The sequence below is a fragment of the Salvelinus alpinus genome, chromosome 26, assembly GCF_045679555.1.
Source record: "Salvelinus alpinus chromosome 26, SLU_Salpinus.1, whole genome shotgun sequence".
NCBI lineage: Eukaryota > Metazoa > Chordata > Actinopteri > Salmoniformes > Salmonidae > Salvelinus > Salvelinus alpinus.
In genome coordinates, this window is record NC_092111.1 from 34832949 (window position 1) to 34849515 (window position 16567).

Here is a 16567-nt window from a genome sequence, read left to right on the forward strand (position 1 = left end):
CTCTTCCCTCTTCCTCCTCCTCTTCCTGCTCTTCCCCTCCCTGCTCCTGCTCTTCCCCTCCCTGCTCCTGCTCTTCCCCCTCCCTCCTCCTGCTCTTCCCCCTCTCTCCTCCTGCTCTTCCTCCTCCTGCTCTTCCCCTCATAATCTTGCTCTTACCCCTTCCTCCTCTTGCTCTTTCCCCTCTCTCCTCCTCCTCCTGCTCTTCCCCCTCCATCCTCTTCCTCCTGCTCTTCCCCCTCTCGCTTCCCCTACCTTCTCTGTCCGATAGACAAAGACCCCAGCCGCCTCCTGTTTCCATCTCTCTTATCCCCCTCTCTCTGTCATTCGGAGGCAGTCCGTCCGTCGGCTGTGTGAGTACACTTGGCTCACACACACACTCTGGCTCTCCATAGTCTGAGAAGCAAGGCTGCTGTGTTCTACATGGCAGGATATTGTCTTGGTTAAAGCCAATAAAGAAGGTAGTGGATTGCATGTCGCCGAGGCAACACAGCTTTGTGTATTAATTCGATCCGTCCTTCCGGTCTCCTGGCTACTGGTTTGGCTATTCTTCTTTAAATGGAAGGACTATATCACGGTAAGGATGGCTGTTTTTGTCTTGCTGCTCTGTTCTCGTGTGGTGTAGGCTGCACTGCTACGCTTCTGGGTTACGCTAGGCTAGCTTGCTGAATGGAACAGCATTTACAGTAGTATTTTCCTCTCCCTCTGCACTGGTGTGTGTGTGTGATATTTTTTAACTCCTATTATCTGTGTTGCTCCTGTCTTGCTAATGGCAGCCAAGTCATAAGGACACAGCATGTGGTCAGAAATGTATTACTTGGACAATTAGCAGATTATTTAATTAGCTTTACTTTTAGATCCATTTATTATGTATTGATTGATTATATCATCTCTTCACCCAATCATACCGGGGACCATCAGTGACGTGTAAAACGTCAGGGTTTTACACGTTCATACTAGGGTTCATACTATATCTGGGAAAGGGCTTTACCCTGCAATCCATAGACATTTTATTCACTCATTCTGTACAGTACTACATGTAGCCCTGATGCATCCCATGTGCATTTCTTTCTTCATGTCTATTACCTTCTGTTTCTGTCAAACTGCTAATGGCTGACCTAATGGCTGAGACTAAGGTTGTGTTCCAAATACACCCTAGTAGTGCACTATATAGGCTAAGGCTTAGGGTACCATTTAGGACAAAGCCTGAGACACAGAACTGTCGTTCTGCAGTGTCTGTTCAGTTCCTGATCCAAGCTGTAGATAATCATGTGTCAGTCCCAGTGATAAATGGCCCTGGTCACTGCTGGGTAGTGTGTTCATGCGTGGGAGTCAGGGGGGAGGGGGGAGAGGGAGGAGAGAGAGAGGGAGGAGGTTAGGGATGACAGGGAGAGGGAGGAGGTTAGGGAGGAGAGAGAGAGGGAGGAGGTTAGGGATGACAGGGAGAGGGAGGAGGTTAGGGAGGAGAGAGAGAGGGAGGAGGTTAGGGAGGGGGGAGAGGGACGAGGTTAGGGATGACAGGGAGAGGGAGGAGAGAGCGAGGGAGGAGGTTAGGGATGACAGGGAGAGATGGCAGGCGTTCAAAAATGTTCTTCCTTTGGCGGTGGTTCTGGTGTCATCTCTATTCTAGTTTTTATCAACTTCCTCATCCATAATTTAATGAAGTATGTTTTATTTCTCTCCTCTCTTACAATGTTTGTGAAATTTGCAAAACAAGTGTTTGCAAAGGCCTCTCTGTGCCCTCTGCACTTACCATCTTAATGAACATTAACACACATTCATAATGTATGGCCCCTTTAAATAGCCTAGATTTTGGCTAGTGATATTCAATTGGTGGCAAAAGGTGAAGGAAAGCGTCCAATGTTATTGCTAATGCCGCACAATTTATATGACTGTTAGAAATCCTTAGGAGATCAAGCCTCTAAGTCGACCAGCTCATTAGCCATGTATAATGGTGCCAGTCATGATGGTAATTCTAGTATAAATTCAGTAACGTAACGGCATTAGGTCTGGGCAACCTCCAAAATTGCCAACCATGCGCATGGATGAACGCGTTCCGCATGTCTACTGGGTCTGTGTCTGTGGTGCAGTCATGCATGTTTACTGGGTCTGTGTCTGCGGTGCAGTCACGCATGTCTACTGGGTCTGTGTCTGTGGTGCAGTCACGCATGTTTACTGGGTCTGTGTCTGCGGTGCAGTCACGCATGTTTACTGGGTCTGTGTCTGCGGTGCAGTCATGCATGTCTACTGGGTCTGTGTCTGTGGTGCAGTCACGCATGTTTACTGGGTCTGTGTCTGCGGTGCAGTCACGCATGTCTACTGGGTCTGTGTCTGCGGTGCAGTCACGCATGTTTACTGGGTCTGTGTCTGTGGTGCAGTCACGCATGTCTACTGGGTCTGTGTCTGTGGTGCAGTCACGCATGTCTACTGGGTCTGTGTCTGCGGTGCAGTCACGCATGTCTACTGGGTCTGTGTCTGTGGTGCAGTCACGCATGTTTACTGGGTCTGTGTCTGCGGTGCAGTCACGCATGTCTACTGGGTCTGTGTCTGTGGTGCAGTCACGCATGTTTACTGGGTCTGTGTCTGCGGTGCAGTCACGCATGTCTACTGGGTCTGTGTCTGCGGTGCAGTCACGCATTTTTACTGGGCCTGTGTCTGCGGTGCAGTCACGCATGTTTACTGGGTCTGTGTCTGCGGTGCAGTCACGCTTGTCTACTGGGTATGTGTCTGCGGTGCAGTCACGCATGTCTACTGGGTCTGTGTCTGCGGTGCAGTCACGCATGTTTACTGGGCCTGTGTCTGCGGTGCAGTCATGCATGTTTACTGGGTCTGTGTCTGCGGTGCAGTCATGCATGTCTACTGGGCCTGTGTCTGCGGTGCAGTCATGCATGTTTACTGGGTCTGTGTCTGCGGTGCAGTCACGCATGTTTACTGGGTCTGTGTCTGCGGTGCAGTCATGCATGTCTACTGGGCCTGTGTCTGCGGTGCAGTCATGCATGTTTACTGGGTCTGTGTCTGCGGTGCAGTCACGCATGTTTACTGGGTCTGTGTCTGCGGTGCAGTCATGCATGTCTACTGGGCCTGTGTCTGTGGTGCAGTCATGCATGTCGGTGACCTTGTTGCATGCTTTACTTTTATATGACGTGTGTGTGTGTGTGTGTGTGTGTGTGTGTGTGTGTGTGTGTGTGTGTGTGTGTGTGTGTGTGTGTGTGTGTGTGTGTGTGTGTGTGTGTGTGTGTGTGTGTGTGTGTGTGTCTGTGCTGTTTTTCCTTGCATGTATATCTGCTTTGGTTTGTATGACGGCTTCTGCAGAAGAGCGGAGGCTGCTCGGTTGAGTGTCTGCCTGTGAGTATCCGTCCGCCTGTGTGTGTGTGTGTGTGCCTGTGAGTATCCGTCCGCCTGTATGTGTGTCTGCCTGTGAGTATCCGTCCGCCTGTGTGTGTGTCTGCCTGTGAGTATCCGTACGCCTATGTGTGTGTTTGCCTCTGAGTATCCGTCCGCCTGTGTGTGTGTCTGCCTGTGAGTATCCGTCCGCCTGTGTGTGTGTCTGCCTGTGAGTATCCGTCCGCCTGTGTGTGTGTCTGCCTGTGAGTGTCCGTCCGCCTGTGTGTGTGTCTGCCTGTGAGTATCCGTCCGCCTGTGTGAGTGTCTGCCTGTGAGTATCCGTCCGCCTGTGTGTGTGTCTGCCTGTGAGTATCCGTCCGCCTGTGTGTGTGTCTGCCTGTGAGTACCCGTCCGCCTGTGTGTGTGTCTGCCTGTGAGTATCCGTCCGCCTGTGTGTGTGTCTGCCTGTGAGTATCCGTCCGCCTGTGTGTGTGTCTGCCTGTGAGTATCCGTCCGCCTGTGTGTGTGTCTGCCTGTGAGTATCCGTCCGCCTGTGTGTGACCCCTCAGGTCAGGGGGTGTTACTGGAGTGTGTAGCATCATTGGGGTCTGTGGATGCAACAGAAGTTAGGGGCCAACCTCAAGCACCTCCAACACCTGCAGGTCTCTCACACACACAAGTACGCATGCATGCGCGGGCGGGCGGGCAGATGGGACGATCACAGGCAAACACACACATGCAGGTGTTGGAGGGGCTTGAGGTGGCCCCCTAACTTCTGTTGCACCCACAGACCCCTATGATGCTACATAGCAAGAAGGCGATAATAGCCTCGTGCAAACAACAAAAACAGGCAGCTAGGTATAATAACAAGGTGAAATCATTTGCTGTTAGTGAGAAGAGCAAAAAGCTATTTTATCTTGCATTCTAAAATGACAATATTTCATTTATTAAACATAGTACATATATCAGAACCATTGCACCTTTTCTGGCCATGATGAGTTCGTATTACCGAAGAAGCCATACAGCAAATTTATTTATTTAATTGAGCCTATTAGAGAATTATCACTTCTAGTGTTTGCTCTATGCATGTGAAAGGGAGTGCGGTTTATAACATACTGTAGAATTTAAAGCTGCAATATGTAGCTTTTTGGGTGACCTGACAAAATGCACTTAGAAATGTGAGTTATAGATCTGTCATTCTCATTGAATGCAAGTTTAACCTCTAACGAGCCTCTACCCCGGGTCCGGGATCACCCCCCACCCCCCCACACACTGATTAGCATAGCTAGCATAGCTTCACAAGTAGATAGTAGCATCTAAATATCATTAAATCACAAGTCCAAGACACCAGATGAAAGATACAGATCTTGTGAATAAAGCCACCATTTCAGATTTTTAAAATGTTTTACAGGGAAGATAAAATATGTAAATCTATTAGCTAAACACGTTAGCAAAATACACCACTTTTCTAACTCCATCAGTTTCTTACTACTTCAGGTGCTATCACCAATTCGGCTAAACTAAGATATTGATAGCCACTAACCAAGAAAAAACCTCTTCAGATGACAGTCTGATAACATATTTATGGTATAGGATAGGTTTTGTTAGAAAAAAGTGCATATTTCAGGTAGAAATCACAGTTTACAATTGCACCGACCATCACAAGACGACTAGAATTACTATAGAGAGCAACGTGTATGACCAATTTACTCTTAATAAAACATTTAATAAGAATAGACAAAGCATAGCAATGGAAAGACCCAGATCTTGTGATTCCAGACAATATTTCAGATTTTCTAAGCGTTTTACAGCGAAAACACAATAAATCGATAAGTTAGCATACCACATGTGAAAACGTTACCAGAGCATCGATTCCAGCCAAAGAGCGCTATAACGTAATCACCGCCAAAATATATTAATTTTTTCACTAACCTTCTCAGAATTCTTCCGATGACACTCCTGTAACATCATTTTACAACATACATATACAGTTTGTTCGAAAATGTGCATATTTAGCCATACAAAACCGTGGTTATACAATGGAAATAGTCACAACTCAAGCATCAAAATGAGGGACGTCAGCTTTCAGAGTGATCTAGTTTAATCGAAAGCTAATCATATACTTGACTAAAAAATACAGGGTTGACAGGAATCGAAAGACAAATTAGTTCTTAATGCAACCGCTGACTTACATTTTTAAAATTATCCTTACTTTTCAATACAGGGTTCGCCAAGTGAAGCTATACCAAACAAAATGGCGAAATATGCGTTTAAAATATTTCGACAGAACAACGATTTATCATATTAAATATTGCTTACTTTGAGCTGTTCTTCCATCAGATTCTTGGGCAATGTATCCTTTCTATGTTATAAACTTCTTTTGGTCGATAGATGTCCTCTGTCCTTCGAAATGTCCACTAACAACGACCGAGACCCCGAAACGTTCCCAAAGCTAAAAAGTGCACGACAAAGAAATTCCTCAGAATCGCACTAAACGGATATAAATTGCTATAAAACGGTTCAAATTAACTACATTATGATGTTTTTAACAACTATAACGAGTAAAAACATGACCAGACAAATATTACTGGTTAAACAACGATTTGGAATGAGGCAAGTCCGATGTCCATCCTGCTTGTGACGCGCCAAGAAAAGAGAGTGTACTTCCACGTTTTCTTGTTTTATAGTGGCTGTGATTGTGCAATAGACTCCATTCAAAACGTGATGACGTACAGACACCCAGAGGAAGACGTAGGCAGTGTCGGTTTCTTCATAGCATTCACTGTCGCCTTAAAAACAGACTCCAGATCAGGGGTAAAAATTTCTGAAATCTGACCCCTGTCATGAAAAGTGCTGTAGATATTGTTCTGTACCACTCAGAGACAAAATTCCAACGGCTATAGAAACTAGAAAGTGTTTTCTATCCAATAATAACAATAATATGCATATTGTACGATCAAGAATTTAGCACGAGGCAGTTTAATTTGGAGACCCAAATATGCTAATGCGGAACAGCACCCCCTATAGTTCCAAGAAGTTAAGAAGCGGTAGATATGTTATATGTGCACTATTTATATGCTTTTAAGTTTCATTTTTGCGTCTTTTACTCCCGGTTTTATACACCAGCTTCAAACAGCTGAAAATACAATATTTTTGGTAATGGAAAATATATTTTACAGTGGTTTAGATGGCACAATGATTCTTTACACTATACTTGCTTGTTTGTCACAAACTGAAATTAGCAACCAGGAAATGGCGGAGCGATGTTTTGCATTGAAGTGTGTAGGCTACCACTGTACAGTAAGCAGGCCTACTGTTGAAAAATATATCAGAGTAGACAATGTTTCAGAATGAATGAAAGGTGGCGCTATTGTCACCATGAAAGGTGAATGACGGGCGTTATTGTCACCATGAAAGGTGAATGACGGGCGTTATTGTGACATGACATGTATAAATACGGGAAACATGTATAAATACGTTTATAAATCTCTAAATATTTGTGCGTGCACTGTCCTTTCAGAATTGGCGTAGGTAGATATCTAGTGTAAATTGTATTCAACAGTTATAAATGATGCCATTGGTCCCCACAAGGATAGTAAAACTCCAACACACACACACACACACACACACACACACACACACACACACACACACACACACACACACACACACACACACACACACACACACACACACACACACACACACACACACACACACACACACACACACACACGCAGAAGTATCTCTGCAGTATCTCCATAGCCAGTGGTTGGATGGGAAGGCTGAGTTAGCAACACGTAAAGTGTGCCGGTCTTTTTGTAATGGTGGTCTTGGAACGCACCACTCACAGCGCCTTTGTACAACAGTAGCCTCTAATTCACATTCCTCACAGGATTTCTGCCTCTGTGGGTATTGTGGAATGACCTATTTTTTGTTTTGTTTTTCATGCTATCCTTCACCCACACAGAGGCAGAACCCTAGCATGCATAGCATAGTTCTACTCTAGTGGAGGTCCAGTCGACCTTGTGTCGGCTACGTGGTCCTGCTTTGTCTGCACCGGGCAGTTTTCTGAAGCTCTGGGAACAGAACCGCTAACCGCATTCCGCTGCAGGTGGAACGCATCTTTCCAGAACGGTTCCTCATTCCTCTCAGGAGAATCGGTCTTCCCACCTCTTCTTGAATTGTGTTGGTTAACTCTAGGAAGATGTTCCTCGTCTCTTGAAGAAGAATAGAAATGTTTTACTTTCATCCTCGCTGTACAACTATGTCCTCTCTTTCATGGTTTATTGGTTTATTGTGCTTCTCTACTGAAAGCCTTCCTGGATGTTAGAGGTTTTCTCATCAGTTACAGTAGAATCAGGAATGTTTCCCATTCCTCTTAGTACAATATGTCCTCTCTTTCCCTCTGTTTATTTTGGGTCTCTCCTGAAATCATTAATTGTAATCCTAATCCTGATTTGGCAGTTGAAAGTAGATTATTTAATCAAGAGAAGAATTAGGCAAATCAGGTGGAAGGACAGAATGTGCATATAGCTTGGAGCCCAGAGAGTTACAGCCTCCTCACTACTGTAGGTCAGGCCCAGACTGTTACTGCCTCCTCACTACTGTAGGTCAGGCCCAGACTGTTACTGCCTCCTCAATACTGTAGGTCAGGCCCAGACTGTTACTGCCTCCTCAATACTGTAGGTCAGGCCCAGACTGTTACTGCCTCCTCAATACTGTAGGTCAGGCCCAGACTGTTACAGCCTCCTCACTACTGTAGGTCAGGCCCAGAGAGTTACAGCCTCCTCACTACTGTAGGTCAGGCCCAGAGAGTTACTGTCTTGTTCAAAATGGAACCCTATTCGCTATATAGAGTGTTGGTTATGGTCAAAATGGAACCCTTTTCACTATATAGAGTGTTGGTTATGTTCAAAATGGAACCCTATTCACTATATAGAGTGTTGGTTATGGTCAAAATGGAACCCTATTCACTATATAGAGTGTTGGTTATGGTCAAAATGGAACCCTATTCACTATATAGAGTGTTGGGTCAAAATGGAACCCTATTCACTATATAGAGAGTTGGTTATGTTCAAAATGGAACCCTATTCACTATATAGAGTGTTGGGTCAAAATTGAACACTATTCACTATATAGAGTGTTGGTTATGGTCAAAATGGAACCCTATTCACTATATAGAGTGTTGGTTATGGTCAAAATGGAACCCTATTCACTATATAGAGTGTTGGTTATGGTCAAAATGGAACCCTATTCACTATATAGAGTGTTGGTTATGGTCAAAATGGAACCCTATTCACTATATAGAGAGTTGGTTATGGTCAAAATGGAACCCTATTCACTATATAGAGAGTTGGTTATGTTCAAAATGGAACCCTATTCACTATATAGAGAGTTGGTTATGGTCAAAATGGAACCCTATTCACTATATAGAGTGTTGGGTCAAAATGGAACCCTATTCACTATATAGAGAGTTGGTTATGGTCAAAAGTAGTGCACTACATAGAGATGTGTGTGTAATTTGGGATGTAGACCCAATCTGTCATAATTCCATGGGACAGCAGTAGTATGCCTGGCTTGTGTAACTGATTGATTGATCTGTTGGGTTGTGATGTATGCTTGGTGGTAATGGCTCTTGATATGGGCTGGACAGGAAAGCAGCTGCAGCTTGTGTGAGTGACATCCCTGGTTCACACGATGCCATGCAACGCTTGCTGGTTTATTGATGCCCCAATCTGTGGGGTGTGTGTCAGACTGCCTGTTGGTGATATACGGCAGGTTCTGTCACCAAGCCAAACCCCACATGGCACTCTTCTTTCAGAACACGACATCTCGGCCATTTCACATAGTCTCCACCCCTCCAGCACACCACCACAGGTGGCCAACCCTGTAGCCCTGCAACCCTGTAGCCCTGCAACCCTGTAGCCCTGCAGCCCTGCAACCCTGCAGCCCTGCAATCCTGTAGCCCTGCAGCCCTGCAGCCCTGCAACCCTGTAGCCCTGCAGCCCTGCAACCCTGCAGCCCTGCAATCCTGTAGCCCTGCAACCCTGCAACCCTGTAGCCCTGCAACCCTGTAGCCCTGCAGCCCTGCAACCCTGTAGCCCTGCAGCCCTGTAGCCCTGCAACCCTGCAATCCTGTAGCCCTGCAACCTTTTAATCATGCAGCCCTGTAACCCTGTAGCCCTGCAACCCTGTAGCCATGTAGCCCTGCAGCCCTGTAGCCCTGCAGCCCTGTAGCCCTGTAGCCCTGCAATCCTGTAGCCCTGCAACCTTTTAATCATGCAGCCCTGTAACCCTGTAGCCCTGCAACCCTGTAACCCTGTAACCCTGTAGCTCTGCAGCCCTGTAACCCTGCAGCCCTGTAACCCTGTAGCTCTGTAACCCTGTAGCCCTGTAACCCTGTAGCTCTGTAACCCTGTAACCCTGCAGCCCTGTAACCCTGCAACCCTGTAACCCTGCAGCCCTGTAACCCTGTAGCTCTGTAACCCTGTAACCCTGTAGCCCTGCAGCCCTGTAGCCCTGTAACCCTGCAGCCCTGTAACCCTGTAGCTCTGTAACCCTGTAACCCTGTAACCCTGCAGCCCTGTAACCCTGCAGCCCTGTAACCCTGCAGCCCTGTAACCCTGTAGCTCTGTAACCCTGTAACCCTGTAGCCCTGCAGCCCTGTAACCCTGTAACCCTGTAACCCTGTAACCCTGTAGCCCTGTAACTACGTAGCCTGTCTTTCACATAGGAGCTACACTCACAATATAATAGTATAGTAATAATATATATACAGTATGTCATATAGTAATATAATATATATGTAATATAGTAATAATAAAAAGGTATAATATAGTAATAGCCTATAGTAATAATCTAAATAAATAATACTAAAATATCTACCATTCTGCCCAAGCTGTATCCATTCTCTGAATGTCCAGAGGTTGATATGTAAAGAAAGCCTCATTGAGGCCTATTCAATCATGGATTCTGAATCATTTAAAATGGATATGACAGTCAGGTAACTTGAGCGCAGGCATCTTGGACAGCAGTGATTGTTGTGTTTGTGTGCCCTAGCAGACATTTACCCCCACACTCAGTCTGCTTGTGTCTTTTAGACACTGCTTTTTGCCTCCCAGTCAACACGGAGCTGTCAGCAGCTTTAAAATGCGGAGGAGAGAGCCGTGCTTACTCAAATACACCGGAGTCAGAGAGAGAGCCTTGTTTGAGAAAGCCTTGTTTTCTCTCCCCAGCAATAAGATAAATGTAGGCACTAGGCACGTTCCCTGTGTGTGTCACTGTGTCTCTGTCTCTGTGTCTCTGTCTGTGTCTCTGTGTGCGTACGTGTGTACGTGCGTGGAGTCTCCAGAGGACAGCTTGAGGAGCAGGTGTTTTGGCCACCTGCCAGACAGACGGGGCCCTTTGTGGGGGCCGGGTCAAGTTACCAGGCAGGGACAGACCAGACCGGGGCCCTCCACCACGGCCCCATAATGCCCTCTATACTTTACACTGACCACCGTGTCGAGAACTAGACCTGACAACCTGACATGGGTCAGGGCTGGTTCTTAGCAGAGAGAGTGTTAGCATTAGCACTCATGGGCTCCCGAGTGGCGCAGCGATCTAAGGCACTGCATCACAGTGCTAGAGGCGTCACTGCAGACCCTGGTTCGATTCCATGCTGTATCACAACCGGTCGTGTTTGGGAGACACATTTGACCCAGCGTCGTTAGGGATAGGCCGTCATTGTAATTGTAAATAAGAATTTTTTCTTAACTGACTCGCCTGGTTAAATACAATAAAAATAAATAAAAAGGAAACAGTAAGGTGTGATTAGTCCTATTAAAGCTATCCTGTCTCCTAGCATCACTAGCCTCTACTGCTAGTGTTAGCACAGTGAGGTGTGATTAGTCCTATTAAAGCTATCCTGTCTCCTAGCATCACTAGCCTCTACTGCTAGTGTTAGCACAGTAAGGTGTGATTAGTCCTATTAAAGCTAGCCTGTCTCCTAGCATCACTAGCCTCTACTGCTAGTGTTAGCACAGTGAGGTGTGATTAGTCCTATTAAAGCTATCCTGTCTCCTAGCATCACTAGCCTCTACTGCTAGTGTTAGCACAGTGAGGTGTGATTAGTCCTATTAAAGCTAGCCTGTCTCCTAGCATCACTAGCCTCTACTGCTAGTGTTAGCACAGTGAGGTGTGATTAGTCCTATTAAAGCTAGCCTGTCTCCTAGCATCACTAGCCTCTACTGCTAGTGTTAGCACAGTGAGGTGTGATTAGTCCTATTAAAGCTAGCCTGTCTCCTAGCATCACTAGCCTCTACTGCTAGTGTTAGCACAGTGAGGTGTGATTAGTCCTATTAAAGCTATCCTGTCTCCTAGCATCACTAGCCTCTACTGCTAGTGTTAGCACAGTGAGGTGTGATTAGTCCTATTAAAGCTATCCTGTCTCCTAGCATCACTAGCCTCTACTGCTAGTGTTAGCACAGTGAGGTGTGATTAGTCCTATTAAAGCTATCCTGTCTCCTAGCATCACTAGCCTATACTGCTAGTGTTAGCACAGTGAGGTGTGATTAGTCCTATTAAAGCTAGCCTGTCTCCTAGCATTACTAGCCTCTACTGCTAGTGTTAGCACAGTGAGGTGTGATTAGTCCTATTAAAGCTATCCTGTCTCCTAGCATCACTAGCCTCTACTGCTAGTGTTAGCACAGTGAGGTGTGATTAGTCCTATTAAAGCTATCCTGTCTCCTAGCATCACTAGCCTCTACTGCTAGTGTTAGCACAGTGAGGTGTGATTAGTCCTATTAAAGCTATCCTGTCTCCTAGCATCACTAGCCTCTACTGCTAGTGTTAGCACAGTGAGGTGTGATTAGTCCTATTAAAGCTATCCTGTCTCCTAGCATCACTAGCCTCTACTGCTAGTGTTAGCACAGTGAGGTGTGATTAGTCCTATTAAAGCTATCCTGTCTCCTAGCATCACTAGCCTCTACTGCTAGTGTTAGCACAGTGAGGTGTGATTAGTCCTATTAAAGCTATCCTGTCTCCTAGCATCACTAGCCTCTACTGCTAGTGTTAGCACAGTGAGGTGTGGTTAGTCCTATTAAAGCTATCCTGTCTCCTAGCATCACTAGCCTCTACTGCTAGTGTTAGCACAGTGAGGTGTGATTAGTCCTATTAAAGCTATCCTGTCTCCTAGCATCACTAGCCTCTACTGCTAGTGTTAGCACAGTGAGGTGTGGTTAGTCCTATTAAAGCTATCATGTCTCCTAGCATCACTAGCCTCTACTGCTAGTGTTAGCACAGTGAGGTGTGGTTAGTCCTATTAAAGCTATCATGTCTCCTAGCATCACTAGCCTCTACTGCTAGTGTTAGCACAGTGAGGTGTGATTAGTCCTATTAAAGCTAACCTGTCTCCGAGCATCACTAGCCTCTACTGCTAGTGTTAGCACAGTGAGGTGTGGTTAGTCCTATTAAAGCTAGCCTGTCTCCTAGCGTTACTAGCCTCTACTGCTAGTGTTAGCACAGTGAGGTGTGGTTAGTCCTATTAAAGCTAGCCTGTCTCCTAGCATTACTAGCCTCTACTGCTAGTGTTAGCACAGTGAGGTGTGATTAGTCCTATTAAAGCTAGCCTGTCTCCTAGCATTACTAGCCTCTACTGCTAGTGTTAGCACAGTGAGGTGTGATTAGTCCTATTAAAGCTAGCCTGTCTCCTAGCATTACTAGCCTCTACTGCTAGTGTTAGCACAGTGAGGTGTGATTAGTCCTATTAAAGCTATCCTGTCTCCTAGCATCACTAGCCTCTACTGCTAGTGTTAGCACAGTGAGGTGTGATTAGTCCTATTAAAGCTAGCCTGTCTCCTAGCGTTACTAGCCTCTACTGCTAGTGTTAGCACAGTGAGGTGTGGTTAGTCCTATTAAAGCTAGCCTGTCTCCTAGCATTACTAGCCTCTACTGCTAGTGTTAGCACCGTGAGGTGTGATTAGTCCTATTAAAGCTAGCCTGTCTCCTAGCATTACTAGCCTCTACTGCTAGTGTTAGCACCGTGAGGTGTGATTAGTCCTATTAAAGCTAGCCTGTCTCCTAGGCCAGCAGTAGAGGCTAGTAATGCTATCTAGTTGGTGATCCAGCGTCAGAGAAAGGACCATGTGCACCTTTGTGATGTTAGTCTATTAAAGACACTGGGCGAATGGACAGACACACAGAGACAGCCAGTTAGCCAGTCTAATCCATTAAACCCTGGATGGACAGTCAATCCAGACGTCTCACCCTGCCTTTCACATGGTGATTTAATCTACTGGCGCTTGGATATATGGATTATTAAGGGACTTAGATTTTCTTTACCAACCCTACACTCATAACTTAATAAGTTCAGACACTTTAGAGAGGGCACATGGTTAATTCTGGGCCTCAAGCTCCTCAGAAATCTAATTAAAACGACCTATAGACCGACACCCTTACAAGTAATATATCCCCAGTTGATCTGGTTATAGGCTGAGAGACGTACACCTCCTACACATCTCAAGTCAATGTAATAACGTTCAAATGATGGATCATGGGACCCATCTTGATATGAAACCAACTGCAGAAGGATGATATGGGATGCTTGTCATTGTTGATAATTGTTCTGTAGCGTCTTGATTGCCATATTGTTGAGTTGTATGGCTGGTGGTGTCCATCTACGTTCTTTGGACTCGGCTCTCATCAAATGTCACCCTATTCCCTACAAAGTGCGCTACTTTTGATCAAGGCCCATAGGGCTTTGGTAAAAAGTAGTGCACCATATACTAGGCAATAAGATGCCATTTGGGACAAGGCCACTGTGATGTGAGTCTCTCTCTCTCTCTCTCTGCCACTTCTCCTCTCCTATTAATTCACATGTTGTTCTACCACTGACCTATCATTACTGAGACCACACTATTCAGCTGAGACTCAACTCTCTCTGGGCAACATGTGTTCTGAAGGCTGAGACTCAACTCTCTCTGTGCAACATGTGTTCTGAAGGCTGAGACTCAACTCTCTCTGGACAACGTGTGTTCTGAAGGCTGATACTCAACTCTCTCTGGGCAACGTATGTTCTGAAGGCTGAGACTCAACTCTCTCTGTACAACGTGTGTTCTGAAGGCTGAGACTCAATTCTCTGGGCAACGTGTGTTCTGAAGGCTGAGACTCAACTCTCTCTGTACAACGTGTGTTCTGAAGGCTGAGACTCAACTCTCTCTGGACAACGTGTGTTCTGAAGGCTGAGACTCAACTCTCTCTGGGCAACGTATGTTCTGAAGGCTGAGACTCAACTCTCTCTGTACAACGTGTGTTCTGAAGGCTGAGACTCAACTCTCTGGGCAACGTGTGTTCTGAAGGCTGAGACTCAACTCTCTCTGTCTGAAGGCTGAGACTCAACTCTCTCTGGACAACGTGTGTTCTGAAGGCTGAGACTCAACTCTCTCTGTGCAACATGTGTTCTGAAGGCTGAGACTCAACTCTCTCTGGGCAACATGTGTTCTGAAGGCTGAGACTCAACTCTCTCTGTGCAACATGTGTTCTGAAGGCTGAGACTCAACTCTTTCTGGACAACGTGTGTTCTGAAGGCTGAGACTCAACTCTCTCTGCAACGTGTGTTCTGAAGGCTGAGACTCAACTCTCTCTGTACAACGTGTGTTCTGAAGGCTGAGACTCAACTCTCTCTGGACAACGTGTGTTCTGAAGGCTGAGACTCAACTCTCTCTGTGCAACATGTGTTCTGAAGGCTGAGACTCAACTCTCTCTGGGAAACGTATGTTCTGAAGGCTGAGACTCAACTCTCTCTGTACAACATGTGTTCTGAATGCTGAGACTCAACTCTCTCTGTGCAACGTGTGTTCTGAATGCTGAGACTCAACTCTCTCTGTGCAACGTGTGTTCTGAATGCTGAGACTCAACTCTCTCTGGGCAACGTGTGTTCTGAAGGCTGAGACTCAACTCTCTCTGGGCAACGTATGTTCTGAAGGCTGAGACTCAACTCTCTCTGTACAACGTGTGTTCTGAAGGCTGAGACTCAACTCTCTCTGTGCAACGTGTTCTGAAGGCTGAGACTCAACTCTCTGTGCAATGTGTGTTCTGAAGGCTGAGACTCAACTCTCTGGGCAACGTGTGTACTGAAGGCTGAGACTCAACTCTCTCTGTGCAATGTGTGTTCTGAAGGCGGAGACTCAACTCTCTCTGGACAACGTATGTTCTGAAGGCTGAGACTCAACTCTCTCTGCAACGTGTGTTCTGAAGGCTGAGACTCAACTCTCTGTGCAATGTGTGTTCTGAAGGCTGAGACTCAACTCTCTCTGGACAACGTGTGTTCTGAAGGCTGAGACTCAACTCTCTCTGCAACGTGTGTTCTGAAGGCTGAGACTCAACTCTCTCTGTACAACGTGTGTTCTGAAGGCTGAGACTCAACTCTCTCTGTGCAACGTGTGTTCTGAAGGCTGAGACTCAACTCTCTCTGTACAACGTGTGTTCTGAAGGCTGAGACTCAACTCTCTCTGTACAACGTGTGTTCTGAAGGCTGAGACTCAACTCTCTCTGGAGGCTGAGACTCAACTCTCTCTGCAACGTGTGTTCTGAAGGCTGAGACTCAACTCTCTCTGGACAACGTATGTTCTGAAGGCTGAGACTCAACTCTCTGGGCAACGTGTGTACTGAAGGCTGAGACTCAACTCTCTCTGTGCAATGTGTGTTCTGAAGGCTGAGACTCAACTCTCTCTGGACAACGTGTGTTCTGAAGGCTGAGACTCAACTCTCTCTGTACAACGTGTGTTCTGAAGGCTGAGACTCAACTCTCTCTGGACAACGTGTGTTCTGAAGGCTGAGACTCAACTCTCTCTGGACAACGTGTGTTCTGAAGGCTGAGACTCAACTCTCTCTGCAACGTATGTTCTGAAGGCTGAGACTCAACTCTCTCTGCAACGTGTGTTCTGAAGGCTGAGACTCAACCCTCTCTGTACAACGTGTGTTCTGAAGGCTGAGACTCAACTCTCTCTGTGCAACGTGTGTTCTGAAGGCTGAGACTCAACTCTCTCTGTGCAACGTGTGTTCTGAAGGCTGAGACTCAACTCTCTCTCTGCAACGTGTGTTCTGAAGGCTGAGACTCAACTCTCTCTCTGCAACATGTGTTCTGAAGGCTGAGACTCAACTCTCTCTCTGCAACATGTGTTCTGAAGGCTGAGACTCAACTCTCTCTCTGCAACATGTGTTCTGAAGGCTGAGACTCAACTCTCTCTGTGCAACGTGTGTTCTG

The 16567-nt window shown here is 46.2% G+C and overlaps 1 protein-coding gene across 4 annotated transcripts in view; it reads left to right on the forward strand.

The window, feature by feature from the left end:
- The window catches only part of LOC139555236 (focal adhesion kinase 1-like), a 219602-nt gene that overhangs the window by 48469 nt on the left and 154566 nt on the right, over positions 1-16567 (forward strand). For 2 of the 4 annotated variants that reach the window (XM_071368868.1, XM_071368871.1), the window contains exon 1: positions 99-574. The exons of the other annotated variants lie outside the window; for them this stretch is intronic. In XM_071368868.1, the coding sequence (XP_071224969.1) occupies positions 556-574 (19 nt within the window). In that variant the 5' untranslated portion in view covers positions 99-555. Of the gene's footprint in view, positions 1-98; positions 575-16567 lie in introns of those variants that run through there. 4 annotated transcript variants of the gene reach the window in all.